Source organism: Cydia pomonella, chromosome 10, assembly GCF_033807575.1.
Source record: "Cydia pomonella isolate Wapato2018A chromosome 10, ilCydPomo1, whole genome shotgun sequence".
In the NCBI taxonomy this organism is placed as follows: domain Eukaryota; kingdom Metazoa; phylum Arthropoda; class Insecta; order Lepidoptera; family Tortricidae; genus Cydia; species Cydia pomonella.
Genome location: NC_084712.1, coordinates 6955088 through 6981334, shown reverse-complemented (window position 1 = coordinate 6981334; position 26247 = coordinate 6955088). Strand labels below are relative to the sequence as shown.

Below are 26247 nucleotides of genomic sequence, written 5' to 3'. Positions count from 1 at the left end.
AGAAATTAAATAAAATGAAACTAACTCTAAAGTAGTAGTGTTGCCACAATGTTTCCTCTAATAGAATATTAATTAAATCTGGATCAGATTATGGATCAAATCTGTCAGTGTGAAAAGTGATATTTCGTCAACCAGAAACGTCATTTTTGACACTGATGGATCAGATCCATATGTAATCCAGATAGATGAGCTAAGTACAGCCGCATCGGCCAATAATATAGTTTACCCCTTTTGGTATGGAAACACTTAGCCTGTGGGGTACCGGTGCCCTGAAATTTTTTGGAGCTTCGTGAAAGAGACTTGTGGATGCGACTGGGGACCGTAGGGCTGGCAGCTTCCTCGCACAGCGCATTAGTATTTCAATCCAGCGGGGTAATGCTGCCAGCATCTACGGCACCTTGCCGAGGGGTATATTTTCGTTTAAGTTTAGGATTTGGGTTTTTTCTAATTATTATCCAGATCTTAATTAATATTCTGTTAAAGGAAACGTAGTGGTAACACCAATTGCATTTTTGTCAATTTATAGACACATGATTTGTATGATATGTACATAGTCCTCCTCATCGTTTTCGATGACGGCGCCCCAAATAAATATTATGGACGTTGTTTAGCATGAGCCTTAATGTGGCTGGCTAGGCCGAACATGCTCTTAAATACTCTATATTGCACGCGTGACAATAAAGTTGTTTGTATGATAAAATATATCTGTCTTGAACTAGTTTTTGTTTGTTCAAGATTAACTTGGAGGATTTAGTAAAGGAGACGCCATCATGGCGTTTCCCCTGCTCCAAAAAAAAGGTACAATCCTCTGAGCATCTTATTAAAACTACTTCATTCATCGATTATTGACAGTCTTGCGATCATATTCCGCGCGTGACGAGTTCCGTCAAAATACATACATAAGCTGTTTATGGGTATAAAAAGCGATCTAAAACAAAAGGAATACAAAAGGATGGAATATATTTTTACAAATAAGTGCATTTTGTTTCTATTATAGCATATATTACAACATTAAAAATTAATAATACCTACATCAAACAGTTCAAACACCCACTATAAAGCGGTAATCACAATGGCGCAGCAACCGGAAACCGCATCTACTTATAATAAATGAAAATAATTCGATTTAAATCACAATTTGATTATCATTTACTTCGCATTATCTTCTAAAGTGATAGTACAACATGCAACTGAATACATAATTGCTTGCACGTATTACATATCACCGCGCGGAAGTCAACAAATTGATAGCGCACAAAAAGTCTAAAATATCAATTGGCAGACTATACCGAAACAATTTAGTCTGATCTTATTTCAATTAAACTTTTTGCGGTAGTAGGATGTCCGTCGTGGACCTAATCACTTTTGAATTACTCGATCCAGTGAAAGCTAACGTGCAATTTCTTTTTTTAGCACGTACGATTTTGTTTTTATTTCGACTGTGTTGGTAGGTTCTCTAATTGTGAAAACTTGCACTTTCATAAGATTAGTCATATGTCTACATATGCCATGCCGACGGGTGAATTCAAGGCTAACCGCGAAAATCGAAGTTCGTATATTTCGAGCAATTCATTATCTCTCTCACTTTAAATATGCTTTGATTGAAGTAAAAGCAAAAGATGCTCGTTTGCAAACTTCTGTGTATGTTCGCGGTAAGCCTTTAGGGTTTCTCCCAACTAGATAAGTCTACCGTTTATACCAACGGAGCCCATTCTCAGATTTAAGAATTTAGGAAAATATTTCCGTTGCGCTTGCGGGGCAAATAGGTAGCCAAGAACCTTACCAAATATCACTAAGGGGGGTGGTCAAAAAGGGGGTGGGGTTGTAATGAGTAAATTATGAATAAGCTTTGGAATGTCACCTTGACATTTGAAATAACGTGAGTTATTCCATGACAAGCCGGGAACATGTGTGGGGACGGCACAGATGTCGGGAACCATTATCCCAAGGAATATCTTGATAGCGCGATTCAGGATTTTTAATAAACTAAACTGCGCCATCTATCGTGCGACTTATCAACTAAAAAAGTTACAACAAAGATAAGTTGGCAGCGATTTTGATAGCTCAGCCGTTCTTAATTTCGTAGAAGTTTGACGTTTAAAATAACACTTGCACTGCCGGGGCTGTTAAAATCGCTGCCAACTAATCTTGGTATGACTCTAGTGACGTGCGTGTCGATATCCCGTAGATAAATCTTGGTAGCGATAATCTGAGCTATAACCACGAATATCGAAGTTCGCAAATTGTAGGCATCTTTCTCTGTCACTGTAATTACGCCTTCATTGGAGTAAAAGAGAAAGATTGAGATTTTCGTTCGCGATTGGCCCTCTGGATTTGTACTTCTAGGTCAAAGTAATCAGTAAGCCAGTAAGTAACATATTTTATTTGTAAAACATGAACCTTCAGAACCTTGACAGTGTGCTCGTAGCAAATTAGTTTTATTATAAAAGTAAAAGTTAACCAAAGTTTTTTATCGAATCTTTTTTATTTATTTTTATCCTACGTCGGTGGCAAATAAGCAAACGGCCCGCCTGATGGTAAGCAGTCTCCGTAGCCTATGTACGCCTGCAAGTCCAGAGGAGTTACATGCGCGTTGCCGACCCTAAACCCGCCCCCCCTCGTTGAGCTCTGGCAACCTTACTCACCGGCAGGAACACAACACTATGAGTAGGGTCTAGTGTTATTTGGCTGCTGTTTTCTGTAAGGTGGAGGTACTTCCCCAGTTGGGCTCTGCTCTAGATCTGGAATGACAGGCACTGGCTGTGCCCTACCACACAAAGCGAGATGACATTCACAATGCCCATACCTCTCTTAAAGGACATCTGGACATTATATTAAGAAAAATCATAAGGATCAATTTTACATCCACACACGCTATCATGTCGGGCCCGAGTAAGAGTAATTTTCCGTTTCACTAAACATCAGCACATCTTTTTCAATATCTGACATGTAAAAAATACTTTGATATTTTTGCATATGAACCATTTTTTTACATTTCTAATATTGTTGACGATGGGCTGATATTCCGTGAAACGGAAATCCATTATCAGGCCCAACATCGAGACTGATTTCCGGTGATTTCTGATCCGATATCAGGAAGTGAGGATGCATAGATGGCAGGATCAACTAATAGATGATCCTGCCATACGCGTGCGCCCTTGAAATTAAAAACACGTTTTAACATTCCTGATAACATACCAAAAACAACCTACGTAATTTGGTCGGGTTATTTGTTGCCTATCACAAACCATACTAAAATTATGGAAGGTAGAGTTGGTAGGGAAGGTGGCGCTACAATAGAATAACAATACCTAGAATACTTGAGAAAAAATCTAATCATAGCGAACTTCACGCCGTCAATAACGCCTAGGTTCTTAGCTACTCTAGCGCTACTCTGGAGAGATTTGGAACTATTATTTAAAGCTGACAGCTGGACACTTTTGCAATCATTCTGCCTATGAAGATTCTATTCCTTGCCTATACCTTCCATAATTAAAATTTACGGTGGGGAATAAAAAATACTGACACTGAAAAAGACTGTGACAAGGATAAACAATCATAGCGCTTTCTCTGCTACTCCTACTGAAAGTTCCATAAGAGCATCTCCTTCGGTCATCTACTGGCTCTACCATTTCATCTCTATACTTATTGTACCTCAATGTGTTGATGTAATTGGCCCAATAGTGGTAAGATTTTGGATTTTACTTTAGAAGTATTGGACTAAACATTTAATTTTGCTTACAAGTAGCTTTTAAAAATGTTTGCCGAACAGTTTTCAACCAAACGTCAGTTTGACATTGGCACATCAGCTGGAGATATTCTTAGGGTTTTTACGGTTTGGTTCACGCATGCTCACAGAATGCAGATATAGCTTAATGATTTCCAAACGCACGGTAAAAATGTTATTTTAGTAAAGCCATCCAAAGCAATTGTCATATTACTAAATGTAAATTTTAAACAGTTTCTATTATTAAGTATTATGTTAAATGTAGTTTTCTTATCAGAAAAAAATACTAAATAATTTATTCTGTTATTATTTACTCACGAAAATTGGAACGTCAAATTGGTGTAGTAATAGTGTTTTTGATAGGTGACAAAATTTACTTATGATTTGATGATTTCATGGGGTTAAAATAAAATATTTTCGAAAATGTACCATATTATTCGCCACAATTCTCTTCAATCATCATTCAGTGCTGCATACTTAGTCAAATTAAAAACCGGGGCCATTACTTCGAAGAATTGAGTGCCAATGTTTCAATAATAAGTGTAAAGCTCACACGTTACAATATCGCTAAATAGTTTACCATATTTAGTTATAATACCGCTAGTCAGTTAGTGTTGATCAGCAAATGATGCGATAATATTTATGTAAGTTATGTATAACTACGACTTGGAAGAACGAAAAATGAATAGTTCACTTCGGGACTGGCGCAAAGCACTCCGTACTCCCGCTACTTACAGGGTCGGTAACGCTGTGACATTGCAGCCCCGCTTGATATTTTTAGTCGGAATGTTTGCCGCATTTCTTTTAATATTATTTTACTGTAACTGGACGAGCAGCCAGCCACATATTGTACAGAAATGGAGTAGTATCACAAGGCCATACAATGCTACTTATCCATTGACGAAACCCATAGTGTCAGGGGATGTGGTGACGTTTAGAATTGGTATAGTGGCGGATATGGATACTAATTCGAAGAGCAGTACACATCCATATACATTCCATAGTTATTTCAAGAAAGGATTGCTGCATTATGATGCGGTGAAGAAACATGTGACAGTTGCATGGGACAGTCAGCCAGCAACACTTCTATCCTCTACATACTCTCACAAGGGTAGAGGAATGGAGCTGTCGGAGCTGATTGTGTATGACGGAAGGCTTCTTACATTCGATGACAGATCAGGCATGGTGAGTTATACTTTGCTTCAACTAGAAAACAATCTGTATTTAATAAATGATAAATCAAATAAGTTTTGACAAAAATTTAGTTTTTGGTACAAGCTTTTATTGGTGACTGTACTTTTCTTTCCACAGGCAACTAATACTCATAGAGACAAGTCTAACAACCCCAAACACAATTAGTTTAAGTTGTTTTATCACAGAGTTCTCATGGCCACCACCTGTCTCCATCATAATATTGCATTGTAATCTAATTTACATATGTAAGTCAAATTTAGCTTTCAAGATTTGACCCACACTAACTAACATACATACTAACCAGGCAAGTTAAATAAAAGCTTGTAAACCAAATTATTATTAAATTTATGCATGAATACAGTCATGTTAAAATACTGCTAAGTTTAAGTTATCATTTCTTTGTTCATAACTTCTCAAATTGACATTGAACCTGAGATAAGAACAAAAAAAAACTTTATCATCATTAAAAGACATCAATCAAAGGGTCAATTACACAAGAGCAGAAATTATTATCATTATTTGTTGAATAAAAACTTCTTATGAATATGTTAGCATACACTGTCTATTGATAAATATGAAGTATTTTTACCATAGAGCCCTTTTTTTCTCTAATTCACCTCTATTTGAAGAGTCCAGGAAACATAGTGAAGATTCCTAGTAACTGTCTGTATGATACCTTGTTATGCTTAAATTGCTGAAATGATTTAGAAATTAAATCTGGTATGAAGATAGATTAAAGCTCAAGGAAGGACATAGGATAGTTTATATCAATTATTATCATCGAACACAGACAACTTTTTTCATTTTTTACATATCTCGGACAGAACGTAAAAATGTTCTTTATTTCTTGCGCCACCAGAGGGCCCCAGTTAAACCATGCCCACATAAAATTTTGGTTTTGCCCCGCCACCAACTTAGAAACAATCAGTTACACAGTCTGATTAACGCAATATATTTCTGAATGATCTATCGAACTAAAGATATTATTAAATCAGATTTGTATTTATTATTATCACTATCAAATGCAAAATATAATTATTATACTAATCCGAGTGCGTAGCTGGTCTTATATAGTGACCCATATATGGTGCACAGACTCGTGAAGATAGTTCGCCGTTACCTATACATAGGACAATGGACTGTGAATGTGTTTAATAAAAAAATGTTGAATAATTTAAGGTTAACCCCTCTGCTAAAATGTACTTTACACAAAAAAATAATGCTTTCAGGTATTTGAAATAGTGAATAACAAGATGATACCATGGTTGATACTGATGGATGGTAATGGTCACGTGGAGAAGGGCTTCAAAACGGAGTGGGCGACGGTGAAGGATGAGATACTTTACGTTGGCTCCATGGGGAAGGAATGGACTACGGCTGCTGGTGATTTCCAGAGCTATGACCCTATGTGGGTGAAGGTCATCAACATTCATGGAGAGGTAATTTTTCTTAATTAATTTAATAACAAATACTACTAAAGGCTTTCTTTTGAGTTATCCATTCACAAAATTAGCAATATCCTGACTTTTGGAATTCCTTTTACTTTAATAGGCGGGTCCACGCAGAATGAGCCGCCTCGCGTGGAAATTGCCGCGCGAAGCAGCTCAGTCGGTGGAGACGGTGCTTAACCCTTTGAACGCCACGACATACGCGGCGCGTTATCGTGGGCTTTTTGGAAATGCACAATTTGAAATTGAAATTGGGCAGTTGACGTCTTTCGCGATCAAAAGGTTAAATGTGATGAATAAGAGGGAGTTATGATTTTATAGACCTTAGCAAAATTCTAATAAGGAAGTTTAGTACCCATTAACAGCAGCTCTAGTCATCAAACCAACAGTTTAGACATGATTAAATCATAATAGACTGTAGGTACAATATAAGCATAAAATAATCCAGTTTATCTGACTTATTAAAGCTATGGGTATCAGTTAATTAGTCATAAATATATTTTCTTCTGCTTGCGCTCTCAATGTTATTGTTTATTTCAGGTAAAAATACTAAAAAATAGTCTCATTTTAATTTATTAGTAATTACAATTATTTTAATTTAATCTCCATACATATCCTTGCTGTACACACCATACAGGGCTAATAAAATGTGTGTAAATAAAGTAGTGTATGATGTATGTAACTGCACATAATTAGGCATTAAAACGCTCTTGCAATGTTTTTATGAAACTTTCTTTCATCTCATTTCGTAAACCCACACTCGCATGTAGCTGTCATATAAACTACTATTAATACATAACCACTAACTGTAATCAAATTTCCAGGTCCAACATTTATCCTGGATAAACCAATACAAAGCCATCCGAGGCGCGATCAAAATCCAATGGCCCGGCTACATGATCCACGAGAGCGGAGCGTGGTCGGCCGCGACCCACGAGTGGAAGTTCCTGCCGCGGCGGTGTAGCCACGCTTCTTACAACGAGACCAGGGACGAGCTCATGGGCTGCAACTATCTTATTACTGCGGATGCTGCTTTCGACAGGGTTGAGGCTGTGGAGGTTAGTCATTACTATAGAGAAATCAGACAAAACGTAACCAATGGCCTGGTTACATAATCCAAGAGAGAGCCGCGTGGTGGTGTAGCGCGACTGGAATGTTGCCGCGCCGGTGTAGCCACACTACTTATAACGAGACCATGGATGAGCTTATGGGTTGCAACTATCTTATTACTACATGCTGCGTTCGACAGGGTGGAAGTTTGGTGCATATTAGTATGGAGAAATCAGTGAAAACGTAAAATCCAATGGCCCGGTTACACGATCCACGAGAGCGGAGCGTGGTCGGCCGCGACCCACGAGTGGAAGTTCCACCTGCGGCGGTGTAGCCACGCTTCTTATAGCGAGACCGGAGACGAGCTCATGGGCTGCAACTATCTTATTACTGCAGATGATGCTTTCGACAGGGTTGAAGCTGTGGAGGTTAGTTGCTTATTATTATAGAGAAATTAGACAAAACGTAACTAATGTTTCGGTTACATAATCCAAGAGAGCAGCGTGGTGGTGTAGCGCGACTGGAATGCTGCTGCGCCTGTGTAGCCGCACTTCTTATGAAGAGACCATGGATGAGCTTATGGGCTGAAACTATCTTATTACTGCATGCTGCATTCGACAGGGTGGAGGCTGTGGAGATTTTTCACATATTAGTATGGAGAAATCAGTGAAAACGTAAAATCCAATGGCCCGGTTACATGATTGCAGCCAATAAGCCCGACATCATGCTGATAGACTGATCGCAGCATCGGTCCGTGCTCGTCGACCATCCCCCATGATGAGAATCTCGAGAAGGACAAGTCTAGCAAGTACCTAGACTTGGCTCACGAGATAACCGCCATGGGGGATGTTGACTCAACGATCATTGTTCTGATAGTCGTGTCAGCGAACGGTCTCATAGCGAAGAGTCTCGACCAACACCTAGAGAGATTCTCGCTAGGTGGCTGGATCAAGGTTCAGATTCAGAAGGCGGTGATCTTAGACACGGCGCGGATAGTCCGGCGGTTCCTCTCTCTGTGGCCCTGACCACCGGCAGCTTGGGCCCTGCCCCGCTGCTGGCGGCACCCTAGGTTAGGTTTTTATAATATGTATTTTGTAGTAACTTTTTTCATTTTACTTTTATACCCATATTATAAGATGAAAGAAAAATAAAGTGCATAATAGCTCCAGGGGTGGAAGTGAAACATGCATAAGGCGCGAATTGGCATAGTGGCTGTTATCAGCCACTGGGTAGATAGCGGCGTACACCTCTTGACTCGACATCCCTGAGCCGCTCACACCGGTGTTGCTCCTGGTCGTCTTCACGACGGCAGTTTCAGCGGCCCATCTAGTGGGCGGCGAGTCACCGCCTGCCTCGATAACTATTGAACACATTGTTATGGCAGGTATCCGGACGTGTTTGCAATAACCCAGTCAGTTAAACAACAGCTTTGCCCCTTTGGAAAACAAATAACTATTACCAATAACTGCTTGAGTCACTAACGTATAATTTTGTTTGTTCCCAGATAACAAAACACCAGCCGAAACTCGGTTTCTCCTCATTCAAATTCATCCCTGGCTCAAACGACGACGCCATAGTGGCCTTAAAGAGTACAGAATTCGAGGGCAAGACCGCGACATACATATCAGCCTTCAGGACGGACGGTACGGTGCTGCTGCACGACACGCTAGTAGAAAACTTGAAGTATGAGGGCCTGGAGTTTATATAAAGTTAAAGTAATAAGTATTTGTATATATGTATAATAAATGTTTAGTTTTGTTAGACCTTTTTTTTAATTTCTTAATCGATTCAACTGGTGGAATGATAGTTTAAAAGTAGACTGTCTAATCATAATGACTACGCTACGCTAAGACGCGTTAACGATTGGCATGTTGGCTATGCGGGCTGGAGTTTATATGAATAAAGTAAAACGGAGTAAGTAATAGTTATTTGTAAATACGTATAACATGTTTAGTTTTGTTAGAAGTTGTTTTCTTAAACAACTAATTTTGTACCTACAAAATTGCAAACTAGGACCACTATCACTAGTTTTTTTTATCGGTAGACTATTAGACCGTATACTTAGTTGAAAGGATTGCTAGCTAGGGCAGTGGGGAGACACTAGAGCGTTCGGGCATTCTCGGCTCCGTTCTCCAGCATTTCTCCGAGCAATTTTTAGGGTTGGCCTAACTTGACGTCCGTTAGCGTGCACAACCACAGATAAAATAATGACTTGAATTTTGACAACCCTAAATAGCCGAAAGGGATAGTGCCATACATTAGAAAGACAAATTATGCTTCTGTTGTCGTCTGGCTGACGCGGTCATTCGCGGATGGTCTAGAACGCAAAATGACTACTGTAATATTTTGTCTATATCGCTATTAGTCTACATCGCATACGGTTTAGAACGCAAAATGACCACAACGTTTTATATAGGTAGGTTAGGTTCGTTAGGTATCTTCAAATGGCCGAAGGCCAAACAGTACAGAATAGGAGCCCCGCGGAAGCCGGGCTCCGTCGACATCGCTATAAAGTTAAGATAAAACGGAAAAAATTATGTGGGCATTTTGCGTTCTAGTCCGTTAGAGCGGTAGACTATAACCGATGTAGGTCATTTTGCGTTCTAGACGGTCCGCGAATAACCCGGCTGACGGGACACAATGACAACAAAAACAGCTAATTCAACCATTTACAATACCAACATTCCCATTAAGTATGATGTAAATACCTACTGACGAGGCCATAGTAGTCCTAAAGAGAATAGAGTTCAAGTATCCGTAACCATGTATATAAACCATATGTGTACTCGTATTGAATTATAAGCGCCAGCATAGGTTTCTCCTGTTTCTAGTTTTGTTCTTTGGGATTTGGTTTAATCCGGAATATATAATAAATAAAAAATCTTCCTATTGGTGGGATAGACTGGGAAACCATAGACTAGAGCCATCTGTAAAAAGCTTCGACCGGCCAACCCCATTACCCCTTGTACAGAGGGAATAAACTAAAAAAAAAACAAAGTTCTAGTGCCCAAAGCTTTATTTAATCATCAAAAATATATTTCAAAACGATTAATAAAATATAGGTTATACATTTCCGTAGTTAAACTACAACACTCATCTCCTGATGGAAAACATTAAAATCAAAGACTAATACCCAGTTGAACAAGTAATCATTAGATTCAATGCTTCTAGCACGCTATCACTTTCTATCATAACAAATCAAACAGATACAGCAAGTTTCTATAACTGGTTATAACACTATATACATGAACTGATTCTCCTAAAACATAACAAGAAAGAAACACGTATATACATATATAGTCTATAGATCTAAATATAGGAATAACAGGAACATATCACCCAAAAATCACATTATACATTCGAGCAGCAATTTCTGCCAATGTGTGCGCTTAACCCTCTGAACGCCTATAAAATACTCAGTGTATAAAATCTATTATTGAAACTATTTTGGATATATTATTCGTCGAGTAATACAACTAGAATTTTTAACAATAATATATTTGTGACCACTACATATTATCTCAACATGTTTCATATAGGAGTACCGAAAATAGGTTTAATTCCTATTATAATTTTATATCAAATCAGCTCCTACATTCAAAAATCAACCTAAGCTCTTCACCATAAGGTTCATTTTGCAAGCGCGTGGCATTCAAAAGATTAAGGTCCCTATAGATTCAACTCTTAGGACCATTTATTAGGATATCATTTGAGACCTATAGATCTAGTAATCTCTTCAAACACTGTCCAGGCCATGGCAGCGGTGAGGGTACGACGGAGCATTCTGGGCACTGCACCTTTGAAGTAGCCTTTGATCCCGTATGTCTGAAAGAGAAAGCATTATGTTATTAATTAGAAAGAGAGAGAGAGACTTCACGGCAGTTGAAATATACACTTATTTGACAAAACATGCAAACGTGAACTTTATGTCAAAACAAAATAGGGTTCTGTTTTACGCGCTCAACGCGTCAGGCAACTTGTCTGGTTTACCTTTCCGTAAGGGTAAATAGTGACCCTAATTTCAACTTTAACTCTAAGGCCGTAAGATATATTTACCATGTATACTTACTTATATACGTTTCGCACTTCCATTTTGCCGCTCCAAACTTAACATTAAAATCAAAAGGTGTATTTACCTGATGCACGTATAGGGCAGCGGTGAACGCGTTAGGGAACTTCTCAGGGTACAATTGCATCTTCGTTTTCAAAACATCGGCAGGATTGGTTACAAGCGACGCCGCTATGCCCGCTATGACGCCGCACGTGAAATGTATGGCGCTGGCCGCGGTTGGTGATTGCATCCATTCTGTAAGGAAAGGTTAAAATTGAGTCTTAGAGTGAAATGACAAGGTTTGAATTTGAGTGAAGGTAAAATTGAGAGTCGAGGGAACTTGTTGAAAAATTGAAAGTAGTCTTGTACCCTATATTGAAGCTATGAGAAGCAAATTTGAATGGAGTTTCGATACGATTAAAACTGAAGATAGCAGCATCACAAAAAGAATAATAAAAGATGATAAGTGTGTTATAAAGATAAAATTAGAATGACCATACATTTTTTTAAATAAAATGCTGTAAGTAGTACCGCTCATGTGAATAGTGTACTTAATTAAATATAGAAAAAGCTGTAATAATAATCGCTTATTTGTTCGAAATTTTATTCAACAAAAAATTTAAAATAAAGCATAGTCGCATGCAATTCAAATGGGACCCCTATAGCAAAGATACTATGGTTCATTTTTAATGGAAGTTAAGCTGTTATTGTAGCAATGATGATTAATATCTAGCAAATATTAAACACAGATGGTTACGTATTTATCGATACTGCCAACTTATACTTTACAATGTAATGGAATGATGACGTTATCTTGTTTAATTTCACTATCTTATTGTCGAAGACGTTTCTAGTAGGTATTTTATTAAATTAAACGTGGAAAACATTTTTTTATCTAATCATAATCTTTTTGCATTGTATGAATGATAAATTGGTGCAAAAAATATTTACTCAAAAATACGATAATGTTGTGCTTTGATTTTATCATAACACGCACGACAATTTTAATCACTAAATATAAATTATTGCATTAATCTCTTAAGCATCGTAGAGGAGAGTATTTTACTACTGACGTACGTGTTTTTTTTTTTAAATAACCTTTGAATTAAGGCCGTTTGCAGTAAGCCGTCACGTCACTAACGAGTCTAATTTTAGTGAACTCTATTGCCTAGATAACTTCTTGCTCTATTAACTAGAGTTACCAAAAGCAAGTGAATATTTAAGAATAGAGCATTCGGTCTTCTTCACTGTTTTCAGGGCCTTCCTTAGTTTTACTTGCGTGTAGAACAGAGGTAGAGCACCGACAATGGGGCATCCCTTGTCCGCGTAGGCCCGATGCCGCAGGACAGGCCTCGCCGCCCTTCGGCCTTGAATACTGCCTTCGGTTAGACTTGTGTACTTGTAGACAGTTACCTTTAGGCACAGCCTGCTTAGTCTGCGTGTAGAACATGAGGTAGAGCCCCGAGAATGGAGCATCCCTAGCTAGCGTGGGCCCGAGGCCGCAGGACAGGCCTCGCAGTCCTTCGGCCTTGTATACTGCCTTCAGGGCCCCGGTTAGGCTGGTGTACTTGTAGACACCAGATTCGTATCTAAAAAGTACAAAAAAATTGTTATATACGAAAGACAGTATAAAATTTTAAATAGTGAATATATTTATTTATTGTGATAAATTATAAATTACGCCGTTTTTAATTTATCAAACCGAGGAACTTGACGATTTCTATGGTAATCAGATTATTTTACAAAGATTTCATCAATAGGTACCAAATTAAAGCAATTCGATTAAATGTAAATTTACAATCATTCAATGTAAATGAAATTACATGCAACTGCGATTCGACCGCATTAGTACTTCTGCGCGGTAGTTTATGTAAATCAAAAGTGGAATGAGCGATTTACGTATGTAATTATTTACGTCATTGTATCGGACCACAAGTTATCGAGAAATCAAGGAAAAACAATTGCACCACGCCCCAGTTTTGAAACTACGTCATACGTCTGTATTGATTGTGATTTGTGATAAAGATAATATACTTAAACAAAAAATGACCACAACTAAATATTAAGGACTTAGAGCTTGCCCAAACAAATATTTCGACAACCCAGGACAGACTGTCCTCTGGCGCCGCAGAACGAGGAGAGCCGACCCCAAATAATGGCAAATGGCTAGGACAAAGAAGAAGACTACGAGTACAACTAAATATTAAATAGTTGCGTAGTACATAACATACAAACTTCAATAACTTATAGAACCACATGGATTTGCCGATTACATAATTACTAATTTACTGTCCTCTGCTACTTTTTGTATTCTACTTTTAAAGAATTCTGATACATTTGTGTCAAAATTGCGCGCAACTCACCTCGTCTTGATCACAGTAATAGGTATCAGCGCAACGCCGCTCATACTCCTCGCAACAACACCCAAAGCGACCGCCTCCAAAGCCCCCAGGTCCTGGTTCCTGGTCTTGCCCATCTTGGCTTTCAGCCAGTGCAGGGAGGAGAAGTAAAGGCCGACGCCGGGGACGCAGCGAGCGACGGACGGCACCATGCCGCGCCATAGCCCGATGATGTGCTCTTGACGGACGATGTTGGCGAAGATTGTTATCATGCCAGGTTGAATGCGGCCACTAGAAGGAAAATTGATAAATTTTAACCTCCTATTTCCTGAGGATCTTGACCGAGGATTTTCAGTCATCATTTGTAATTTTTCGAGAACGATTTTTCTGCTATGAACAGCGGTGTGAAATGATTTTTGAAGACATATGAAAGGTTAACGCTTCGTTCAAATCTTGTAGACGTAAGATCGAAGATGGTCTCAATTTTGCGAATAAATAGTCGGTAATTCTAATACTTTCAGGTATATTTCTCATGACATGAGTGACTTTTGACATCATACGACCGTTAGATCAACAATTGTAAATATTGCCTTTAAAAAATGTTTTTAAATCTAAAAAGGGAATGCTTCCACCGCCATTGTTTAAAGTCCTATCATTTCGCGAGTATGAAATATTTATTTTCAAGTAGGTATCTATATTTCCGAAATCATAAAACTATTGCAATATGTAGAGTTTCAGAGTAAGTAAATTAGAACTAAGGGAATCTCCAAGCCGATTCTATGAGAAAATTAAGACACGTGCTATAAACAAAACAGTCAACGTTTTGGCTATATGGTCCATTAAGCAAATAGAAAGTAAACAACCCGGGCACGTGTCATCGCGTGATAGCCAAGAACTTCGTAATAACCCGACCCGTGATTATATTATTTGATGACATATACTTACTACTACAAGGTATTATCTAATGTAAGTCGTTTTAATGGATTCTTATTTGCTGATAAATATAGGTCTAGTCGGTGGCCAGTTCAATGTTTGTGACAATAATATATTTTTACTTGACCGAATGAAACGTTGAAGATAAAGAAATTGTGTTTTAACATTCTGGCTCTCATAGTAAAATGCAATCAATGCTGATTGGAAGGCAGTCTACTAAAATTGCTGCTTTCCTAGATATCATAGCTAGAGTTAAAATGATTGGTAACTTCAATAACATAGGTACCCGATTTCTAATCGACTGTTAGAATTAAAATTTGCTCATTTCATTATTTATATATATGAAAAAAGTGTAAAAACCGTATAGCCAAAAAAAAAATGGAATAATGGTAGGTATATAAAGTGATTCATGATTTTCAAATTAAATGTCATATTTGTAACAAACAAAATTCAGTCATATTAAAATACCTAAATGTTGACAGGGAAAACTTGAAGTAGGTCATTCGGGGTAAGTTCCAATAGATACTACCTATACTGGAAGCCCGCAGGCGCCAATTCGATTCTAGCTAGCCATTCGCCTAAGACAGCGATTTTTTTCACTTTTTTTTTAATTCAAAAAATTGCAAATTTGTGCAGTCGGTACTTAATAACTCACTTGACGTTAGCCGCCGCCACCAGCTGCCCAGGGTTCTGGAGCCGAGTCTTCACCAAGTCCAGGGGCTGCAGCAGCACAGTACTGAAGGTCCCGGAGAAGGAACCGGCCAGGAACGCCTTGAACACCGGGTGGTACTGCAAGGAACAGCTCCATTAAACTCCATACATTACAAATTTAAAGTTAGTTGACAAACAAAACTCAATAGCACTATAAGGTAAGATGGATTGGGAGAACTTCTAAAGATATTTATAAACTAGAAGCAGTTTCTTCTGTAGCAACAGTAAATAAGATACTAGTGTTGCTAAAGTTTGAAGTGCTTCTGGTTTGATAGATATTTGCCATTTTCAAAATTACCCCGCTTTCGAACTTATCCTAATGCACCTAACGAGTTCTTCTTGTTACAGTAGTTTTGGTTGTCATCCAGCCATTCTAAGCTTTAAGAAATTAGTATAATAATTACGTGAAAATCGATGAACTAAATAGAGTCGACGTACGAGTATGATACACTTTGGCCTCGAGTCGCTTTAAGATAAAACGTTTTGTTTATAATGAAATGATAAGAACGCTTAAAAATGGTAAGTAAATTGGTTTTCGGTTCATTTTCATAAAACCAATAAGTCAGTGTTTCCCGAGAGGGAATAGGTGGTATAAAGGTTGAAAAGAGACTTCACTCATAACTTACATTTGCCACAATATCCATGATGACTTATAAACGCTGTCAGGTAATATCTTTGGAATACACACCAAACTTGTAACTATCGAAATTGTAAAGCCAATGGCAGAATGATCTGGAGAACGACTTTACATACAATCTTAGATCGTATCCGAGTAATCTGAGTAGTAGATCGGGTTGACACGGAACATTAGAGTAATGGTCATCTTTTGCAGCAATTCGCTCGAAAAGAAATGCATGTATGCGACCGTCAACGCGAATTGTTGAAAACCTGCAGCACAGGCGACAGCAAATTTTGAAAAGTCTTTAAAAACTAACACAAACGAAACTAATAGGGGGAAAGAAAATCACTGTCAACGAATTTAGCCATTTAGGAAAACAAAAGAGAAACGAAAATATAGAACAAAGTTTAACAGAGTTGAAGAGAGTTTTTGTTGAATCGTGCGCACTGTACGAAGCGTAGCAATGTACTGTTCGGTCTTGGGTTGATAGCTCCTATATAGAAGTTCTTATCTACAGACTGCTGAGGCGTAGGTCGTACCCCCACTGATTACCACTATCTGTGCCTTCTGACTAGGGGGTACAAGTCACTGATACCCTCTTCGAAGATATGCTCTGTACATGGACAAAGTTGAAGTGATAGCGGTTTAGCCAATCGTTAAAGAGTATTTAGAGCTAAGTATTTTTAAATATTTAAATTAACTGTTTGATGATTTAGTTATATAAGAGTTTGCACAACTATTTGAATAGGAAATAAGATGGTTTGTTTTAACACTTTCAACTTAACGACTTGTGTGATTATATACTGTCTCCATTTTAGTATCCGTACCCAAAGGGTAAAACGGGACCCTATTTCTAAGACTCCGCTGTCCGTCCGTCTGTCCGTCTATTACCAGGCTGTATCTGATGAATTTTTCACAGATGATGTATTTCTATTGCCGCTATAACAACAAATACTAAAAGTACGGAACCGTCGGTGAGCGAGTCCGATTCACACTTGTCCGGTTTTTTTTATTTTAAAAATAGCAATTATTTCAGTCAGATATTAAGACATACATACGATATGACATACCTACAAGAAAAAAAAACTTTTTGTTCTCTTTCTAAGTACACCATGAGAACGAAGGCTTACTTATATATCGTATTATCTACAATGTGTTTGTACACGTATAGTGGAGCCGTTAACCAAAGAAAGTATATCTAAAGAAAGGTTATGATTTATGATCGAGACTAAAGTTTAGAAATATTTAAAACGAAATTATTAGTTTTTTTAGTAGTTTCAGTACCTAAAGTCATTGTATAAAAGAATACAAAAGCCGCTTGAAGTTAAACGACATATGAATAAGAAAAAAAGTAAAGTGTATAATAGTGACGTACATACAGACATAATTATAATCATATAACCACCCACCCGTAACATAACAAAACAGTTCAGCATAGTAACTCTCAGTGTTACTATGTCATAATATTTACAGTTATCTGGTGTTGCCACGCGTAATTTTATGTTTTTGTTTAAATAATCAGTTAGTAGTTATATGAGATTGATGTGAGAGATTCAAAACGCGTTTAGGTACAAACTGATAAAGAAGATGCTAGAAATTAATTCTTGTGGTATAGGTAAGTATAAGTATCTGGACACTTATTTGGTAAAATAATAAAATTAGAGGAATAAATAAACTGTTTTCCTATGCCATCTCATAATGGATTCATATTTAAATTTAGTTATACAGTATAAAAGGGAATCAGTTAATTTCTGCGCAAAAACTAACAATCTTAAAGAAACTTTTAGATAAAACTTGAATTCATTATTAATTTACACAAATTAAATTTTGCACATAAATCAAAACAAAAACTCTATTCATCACACATAAGATTCATTTTTGCTTGACTGTAGCTAGATTCCCATTTTTCACTACACTAGCACATGATTACTCCAAATCAAAGGTCAGGAGGGTTCATAATTAACAAATAAATAAAAGAGACATCTGTTATTATCTTATACAGTCTAATTGACTAACTGATATGCGTTTGAGACGTCTAGTCATGGTTCAATGGATCAGTGTACCATCAGAGGTACACATTGTATAATAGACTCAATGTTAATATTATAAGGTTTGTTTTCGAGTGTATAGTGGTAAGTAAACGTATGTAGAAATAAATTTATAAGCATGTTGACAAAATAAAAGCATGAATGATGAATGGGGATAACCTTAGTACAAGTTGCATTATATTATTGAAATATACATATTTTGAAATTGTACTGAAGTGAAATTATAATTATTCCAAAATTCTTCTTTGTGAGATAACATGATGTGATTTAAGTAATGATCAAATATATTTATTAACACCCCTTTATGTGATAAAGTTGTTAGTAATATTTTAAGCACTGTTATCTTGTTTATGAAGATAAAATCTTTTTCCACATTTTTCCACTGAAAAATTATGCCCAATATGGAAAACTAATAGGAGCAAACAGAGATAATAATGGCTACTTTAAACAAGTCAATGATTGTCCTTTCAAAGTAATTTCATCATATAGAGTCAGACCGAAATAAGTTGCAATTGTCAATGTAATAATTTCATAGAAGGTCAATGTTGAATTTTTTTTATCCAGAGGCCGTGACTTTAAGTCTCACCCAATAATATTTCACTTTTAAATTTATTCTAAGCTTAAAATGTTACCATGTTTTCAAATTTTTTTTTTACAACCCTAGGAATAAATTCAGTACCCTTAGAAAAAAATATTTATGTGATGCAAGAACTGCTTCCATACTTAAAATTAGAAATGTGAAGGTATAAATGTGACTATTTCTGTCTAAGATAGAATCAAACATCTACTAAGTCAATCTTTGAATGGTTAACACTTTCAATGCCGGGTGCGGTTTTCAGTGTGGTTTCCAGTTCAAGATGAACACACATATGTGTTCTTGGCAGTGAATGTGTTAAATACTAAACAATACTTATGATAAAAGTAATGAAATTTTGGTAGCTAAAATAAAAAGGAAATAGGTACTAAAATTAATAGTTTGGCGACAAAAACGGAGCCTTAAAATATTTCAATATAAGCATCATTTTAATGCCGTTACAGCTTTTGATTACTTTAAGGCAAGTACCAATTATTTATGATAAAATAAGACTAATCCTAATGATACTTTCCTATCGCAAGTATGATTGATTGATTGAAGTTATGCACATTGAAAAAAAATCTTATGTTCTTTTTAAATTCCCATAAGAAACCTAATAATCCACAAAGCTTATATTTAGTTTTACCACAGTTATTATACCTGAGTTAAGTATTCCATTGTTAAAAGAAATCCACCAAAACTTCTAAAAAAGCACAAAGAAAACAATCTCGTGACCGCAGCACTAATGGTTCTGATGACTTACCATCCATGCCCGTTAACTAGTAGGCTCGCATGACGACATTTTAGCGACTTTTGCAGGAGGTCTTTGATAAGACGGGAGCGTCCAGGCACAATGTTATTGTCATCACCTGATAAGCACTTGGCTTCAAGCACAAAGCATAACTATGCTTTATTAAGTTTAGCTCTTGTTGATTATAAGTATACACTTATACTGGTTGGACTGAGTGGATGTGCTTGGTTGATGGGAATAATAATTAAAAGGTCAAAGGCGCTTTAACGATAGCTTTGACAAACAAGTCCGCAGGGGGGCGACTTACTTCATTATCTTTATCGCTGAGGTCAACCGGCGCAGCTGTGTCAATCGCCCATCCGTTCTGAAATGCGCCTAGCGCTTGAGGCATACTTAGAGGAAAATATTTATATGCAAACTACGTAATGATTTGCGCATGTTGATAACGGAATGATAGCGTCAGTTTTTAAACAAATATTTGTGCAGGAGGCACACCCCATAAGGAAAAACATCACTGTCGGACGGTTAACTATATTTGTGTTCGTAAAAATACATTTTAATGCGACTTTATTCTCGTTTTTCACAAATTGCGCTAAACTTCCTGAAAACCGCTGACATTGAAATGAATGACATAACCACAACAGGTGACTTTGACAGTGACATTTCAAAGGCGATTTTACTTGCTTTGGTAAAGGTGTTTTAACAAGCCAATTGCAACCGTATAGTTTTTACAATCTTTGAACCAAAATTTACCAGTCTTAGATCCCTAGAGAGTGATAGAACAATAATATAAGTAAACACTACTTACGCGTAGGTATTTCGGAAATCATTGAGAATTTACGTAGGTTCACGTGTTCTTCAGATTCCTAAAACTTTTAGTTAGGTTTTAGGCTATAGCTCAAAATCATGAGTGCCTACTATTTTTTGCCCTAGGGGAGGAAACTAGAGCGTTCGAGCGTTCTCGGCTCCGTTCGGCGCACCATTGCTCCTTTTTAGGGTTGGCAAAACGTGACGTTCCTTTACGTGCACGTGCACAAGCACAGATAAAATAATTACATGACAACCCTAAATAACCGAAATTATACTACTCTTTGATGGATAGTTCCATACATTAGAAAGGAACAAAATAATTCGGCCCTGAATCGCCGTCAAACTTCGGTTTTCTAGGAAGTTTCCTTTCTGTATGGTAGTACTATTATTTATTCTGTGCCCTAGTATAACTCCTCCTATTAATTTGTTCACTACATATTTATTTTCTAGATTAGCTTCTGATCTGAGTAGAAAGAACTAACATTTCTTAGAATTTGAATATGTCCTAGACCTCATTGACTTATATACCTACATTTATGATTATAGATGATCATTATGTTCGCTCGGTATTATGTGGGCCTATCTTTACTTTTGTAATCTTTGCTGGAATTACAACACAATCTTCTGAAAATGCCCAGTTAAGTACATATTAACTGCTTCTTGGCAGGTCAGGGTGCCTAGCTAACGTGTCAATCGTATACGTCCCGTAGCGTATCGTAGTCGACTCTCTCTATCACTCTTCCATCTTAGTGCAACAGAAACAGTTGCGTTTCGTTCGTTACGGAGCGTAAACGATTGGCACGTTGACTACGTACCCAGGAGATAAAATGGCGGTAACCATCCGGGTGAAATAGAAAAGTTCAACGCAATTACACTAAAAATAGAATACTTATATTATAAACACTAATGGAACGGCTTACCTACGTCAACGATAATATAAGGTCTTATTCGTAAACATCCAGATTTTCCAGCTACTCCTATTGGTCCTCCTATTATTTTTCCACAATCATCTGATACAAAGAGGTCTTGTTCGAAATAACAGGGTTATCGAGAGGTCATTTGGTGATAAAGCCATCGCTGGGGGTACAGTGAACGTCTCTCCTTGGCTGTAATTCCAAGTACTTGCCGATGTCTCGACAAAATTATCAAAAGTCTGAACTCAGATGCCACTTGTTTGTTACGAACTTTAAGTTCAAGTTGCAGTAGGTGGGGTAAGTCGAATGACTTGCGATTGGTAAGCGGTGGGAATGTCAGGGCCTTGTCTCTACGCTGCTGTTGGTCTCGACTCGTCTGGGACATATTATAATTAATCATTATAGGAAGATTACCAATAAATATGATTACCATTTTATTATTTAAACAATACAGGCTTGGTATATTCAACCAAAACAAGTTTCATTGCTTTTGTAGTCGGCTAAAATTATATTGGGTTATTATCTATATACGTATTTATGTATATCTGACACTACACATTCGCATAGAAAGGATTGCGTTTCCCTATCCTTCTAAGCAGAAAAAGTCTGTCGAGGGGATAGACGTAATAACCCGTATAGCAAAGAATTTCAGTGTGGTACTCGAACTCTCAGGGGTTCGCCAGCGATTGTAAGGGGGGTTTACGACAGAGTTTCTTATTTTTAAATATAAAGTGGTGCTTTTTTTCATCACCTGATTCTATCATCTGGGAAATCCTGAACAGCACTTTAGCAACATGGTTAGGTGAAGGTAAATTGCGCTCTCCCTTTTTCTACACAATACATAACATATTAATACGTAGAAAACCGGCCGAAGAGCCGTAGAGATAAAGGCAGGCCCAAGCTCAGATGGTTGGACGGCGTATACCAGGATATCAGGACCTTAGGAGTGACAAGTTCGAGAAGGAAAACTACTAATAGATCGGACTGGAGTGGAGAGATTTGCTTGACCAGCCTAAGGCCCACCCGCGGCTGTAATGCCTCAGATGATGATGATGACATAACGTATCGGTTAAGCTTAGGAAAAGGCGCTAACTTAAATTCATAAGACCGCCCTTCGAAACCAATATAATGACGCCTTCATTATGCTGTTGGGACTGCCTCGTTACTGCAGCCCTTCAGAGATGCTGGCCGCGGAACGAACTGATGACTTCTATGCCATCACGCGTAAGAGAATAGCGTCCCTGTTGTGCCGGGTGCGGGGCAGTCACAACAGCATACTCATGGTCATAGCTGACAGGCTAGATTATACCTTCCTAAAATTCTGGATTCAATTAATTATAAATAAATAATGTCACTACATTAAGTTACTAACGTAGCAATAAGCTATACCGCTATACTAACAATTATATGGATAAATTTTATCTGAAATAAAGAATTAATAACACTAAGGATATAAGTCTGCACCGACATTAAACATGTTCTCGTTAAAATTAAATTACTTGTCGAAAAACAAACAAATACACAAGATCACGACGACGACAGAAAACGGGTGAATTATACATACTTTAATATAATTTCCGTACAAAGTGTCCCGTTATCATCGCTCATGACATTAGCGTGCTCATCGCGTGCTAAATATGGACTTCAGCATCTTTTGCGCACTTAGTTTTTTGAAATGATAAGTAGACCATGAACCAATTAACTTGCCATAATGTCTACTGAACGATAAGGTGTCTTGAACTCTTAACCTTTGGCCGTCAGAGACTTAAAAAAATGGGAGATAATGGTTGTATACACCATTGTTGTGATACTTGAAAGTACTTTTATCGCATAGGTAAGTAATTTATACATTGATTGTACCACTCTGTAACAGTGCCGATCACAGAGATGCTGATATAAGAGAGAACAAAGGGAGGGTAGAATAGCAATATCATTCTACTTAGCATATCCATAAATGCTAAGTAGAATCATATCATATCAAGATATGCAAAAACTGGCGAATCAGAGAGTACCTATTCTCCCGAAATAAACCAACCAACCAAGATAAGTTGGCAGCGATTTCAATAGCCAGGCTGGGCTAGTGTTAAGTAAACGTCATGATGTCATAGAAGTTTGACGTTCAAAATAACACTTGCACTGTCTGGGCTGCCAAAATCGCTGTCAACTTATCTTGGTCGGAAACTAATAATACGATCATTTCATTAAATGTAGATGGGATTTCTAAGCCATATTGTCAATAAATGCCACCACTGTCGTTGAGGAAGGTCGACTGCTTGTGACAACCTTACTTCATTTTATTTAGTACTCCGAACAGTTTGTGAGCTAACAGCACCCGAACGATTAAGTGGCATAGCTAGTACAACTACCTTGTGTCAGCAACACAAATGGGCGTATTTGGGCAAATCATTGACATAAGGACATCCAAGGACGGACTTTACGTGCACTAAGAATGGTGAGTGACACCATTGATCTAGTCAATGGTGTCACTCACGAATTCGAGCCAATCGTGCAGTCTATCAACTAGTTGCGACCAACCGCGAGCGTGATGCGAACTCATCAACCAATCGCGTTGTGGCATTAGACTGTACGATTGGTTCGAATTCGTGTGCGTGTAACCGCTGTACTGGCCGCATTCTTATTGCCCGTAAGGCCCGTCCTTAGATATATGTCAATGGGGCACATAATATGCGTGTTACACATTAGTTATTTGTTTTTCAAGTGGGCAAAGTTGTTGTTTAACCCCTGGTGCTAATATTGATACCCTGGCCTGACCACATGATAAATAAAAAGATGCACAAATAGATCATCTTAGGTGCATAGTGAAACAAATAACATTAATTTGCGCCGCTTAGTTTTATATTTTGGTCGGGTGGGGGTACCGGGATGCTCGACCACACATTTGGTTAATGCATTTTATTATTTTTTTGGGTACTGTCTAGTACCACCAATACTATGAATTTGTGCCGCATAGGCTACTGCTATGTGTACAAGCTATCTGATGCTGGATGGATTTATAATAGCTACGACGGCCGTTGGAGCTGTTTGATATCCTGTGTGTGTACAGACACGTTCATAACTGGATGGACATCTAAGCAAAACAATCGCCTGCAGCCGAATTGAGCGACATCTATGCGTTCTTTGAGTAATAATTATTTTAAATCTATTTGTGAACCCTACTGCCCGCGTAGCCAACGTTACAATCGTTAACGCTCCGTAGCGTAGCGTAGTCATCTCTCTCTATCACTCTTCCATAATAGTCCGACTGTGACAGTTGCGTTTCGATCGCCACGGAGCGTGAACGATATGCACGTTGGCTACGCGGGCTGGTATAGTTAACTGTCAATAGATGGCGTTGGCGGCAGTAAACACAAAAAATATGGAGTTGTAATGGATATTTGTGCAACTGTACATTAAAAATCAAAAGTGCTATCAACCTTAGTCTATGTCCATACAAGAACTTAAGAAGTTTGCACTGAAAAAAATAAATAGCCGAACTGGTTTTGTAACTTTGCTAAATAACTAAACTACGGTTATAAGAAAATAAACTTTGCATAAATTTACAAAACTTATTTTGTAGTGTATACCCAGCCACTGAACACTGATAGCCAAACACGGTTTTGTAACATATAACACATAGTTCGCAAGTCCCAATTTTTGTGTAAACAGTAACCAAAATGTTTGTTACAGTTATGCAAACATTTCTTTCAGTGTGATAGTTTGCAATTTTTTGCAGTTTAGTTTTAAACTTTAATTGCCAATTTACCTCCTTCGAATTTTTTTAACGATAGGTCCCTATCGTTAAAAAATTATGAAAGCAGAGGGTTAGGGCCACCCCACACTAGCGTCTCCCAAGCGTCACCGTGTAGTCTACTCTATGGCTGCTGGTCGACGCAACGTTGGCGCAACTGCAAAGCGACGCTATTTTCCATAGCGCTGACTAGACGCCAACGCTTGGATGACGCTAGTGTGGGATGGCCCTTAACCTATCTGTCCCTCTTAACCCTTCATCTCACAGCAGTCAAATTACTTACCTATATAAAATATATTTCACATATTAGAACCAAACAAATAATGTAAGATGGGGAGACGTACTTTCTAATGATTATAGATTAGAATGTGGCGTGCGCCAAGGAGGGGTAACCTCTCCGGACCTGTTCAACATGTATGTCAACGGCCTGATAGAGGAGCTGAGAAGTACCAGAATAGGCTGTCACATAGGTAATGTTTGCTTAAATAACCTTAGCTATGCAGATGATATGGTGCTTCTCAGCCCCTCGATCCATGGTATCAGTGACCTACTAGCGATTTGTGAGCGATATGCAGCTAATCATGGATTGGTATATAACGTGAACAAATCTGAACTGCTGGTTTTTAGATGTGGAAAGGGTCCGGACAGGGTCCCACGAGTGTTTTTGAATGGACAACCAGTTCGGACTGCAACATCGGTCAAATATCTTGGTCATATTGTGACGGAGACCTTAATCGATGACGCAGATATCGAAAGAGAGAGAAGGGCTCTGTCCGTTCGTTGCAATATGCTGGCGCGTAAATTCGGTCGTTGCTCAGACGAGGTCAAAATCACGCTGTTTAAAGCATATTGTCAAAGCTTTTATACGTGCCAGTTATGGACTAGGTACACTAGGCGGGCGTACAGTAGCATCAGGGTACAATATAATGATGCATATCGTATCCTGATGCGTAAGCCTAGATACTGTAGTGCATCAGATATGTTTGCGACGGCCAGAGTACCTGACTTCTTCGTGATCCTCAGAGCCAGGGTAGCCTCCTTTTGGGAAGCTATTAGAAGCTCGAAAAACGACATTGTGAGGACGATAAGTGAGAACCCAAATAGTCATGTTTTTAGGCATTGGCTATCTGTCCATCAGAGCGAGAACCGGAAATAATAATATTGAATTGTTTAATACTCATTATTTTCATTATTTTCATTTTGTTAAAGTTAAGCTAGTTTATAGTTAGTTTTTAAGACATGTATGGGTTTTTTTTATGCCTGCAATAAAACATTTTATTTATTATTTATTTATTTATATTTTTTTATAAAATCGCAGTGGGAGGCCGAG

The 26247-nt window shown here is 37.9% G+C and overlaps 2 protein-coding genes across 4 annotated transcripts; one reads left to right on the top strand and one right to left on the bottom strand.

Annotated features, from left to right (window-relative positions):
* The first annotated feature begins 4067 nt into the window (after window positions 1–4067).
* On the top strand, window positions 4068–9180 carry LOC133521946 (soluble calcium-activated nucleotidase 1). The gene is made up of 4 exons (XM_061857081.1): window positions 4068–4912; window positions 6151–6360; window positions 7194–7427; window positions 8924–9180. The coding sequence occupies exons 1-4, from the start codon at window positions 4379–4381 to the stop codon at window positions 9125–9127; spliced, it is 1182 nt and encodes a 393-aa protein (XP_061713065.1). The 5' UTR covers window positions 4068–4378; the 3' UTR covers window positions 9128–9180.
* Window positions 9181–10417: 1237 nt separating this feature from the next.
* On the bottom strand, window positions 10418–20093 carry LOC133521945 (mitochondrial glycine transporter-like). 3 transcript variants are annotated; one of them, XM_061857078.1, is made up of 6 exons: window positions 19753–20093; window positions 15398–15531; window positions 13834–14100; window positions 12884–13059; window positions 11556–11725; window positions 10418–11244 (listed from the first exon to the last, which is right to left on the bottom strand). In XM_061857078.1, the coding sequence occupies exons 1-6, from the start codon at window positions 19834–19836 to the stop codon at window positions 11125–11127; spliced, it is 951 nt and encodes a 316-aa protein (XP_061713062.1). In that variant the 5' UTR covers window positions 19837–20093; the 3' UTR covers window positions 10418–11124. The 3 variants fall into 3 exon arrangements, with proteins under 3 accessions (XP_061713062.1, XP_061713064.1, XP_061713063.1); XM_061857080.1 differs by lacking the exon at window positions 19753–20093 and adding an exon at window positions 19355–19449; XM_061857079.1 differs by lacking the exon at window positions 19753–20093 and adding an exon at window positions 16080–16669.
* Between the last annotated feature and the right edge of the window lie 6154 nt (window positions 20094–26247).

What these genes read in the sequence shown, in the direction of transcription:
- LOC133521946 (XM_061857081.1), top strand. Translation starts at nt 4,379, where the DNA reads ATGTATAACTACGACTTGGAAGAACGAAAAATGAATAGTTCACTTCGG. An exon ending in TCATCAACATTCATGGAGAG is followed by an intron (nt 6,361 to 7,193) that starts GTAATTTTTCTT and finishes TCAAATTTCCAG; the next exon opens with GTCCAACATTTATCCTGGAT. An exon ending in ACAGGGTTGAGGCTGTGGAG is followed by an intron (nt 7,428 to 8,923) that starts GTTAGTCATTAC and finishes GTTTGTTCCCAG; the next exon opens with ATAACAAAACACCAGCCGAA.
- LOC133521945 (XM_061857078.1), bottom strand. Translation starts at nt 19,836, where the DNA reads ATGCCTCAAGCGCTAGGCGCATTTCAGAACGGATGGGCGATTGACACA. An exon ending in ATTACTGTGATCAAGACGAG is followed by an intron (nt 13,060 to 13,833) that starts GTGAGTTGCGCG and finishes TGTACTTTTTAG; the next exon opens with ATACGAATCTGGTGTCTACA. An exon ending in TAAGCAGGCTGTGCCTAAAG is followed by an intron (nt 11,726 to 12,883) that starts GTAACTGTCTAC and finishes CTTTCCTTACAG; the next exon opens with AATGGATGCAATCACCAACC.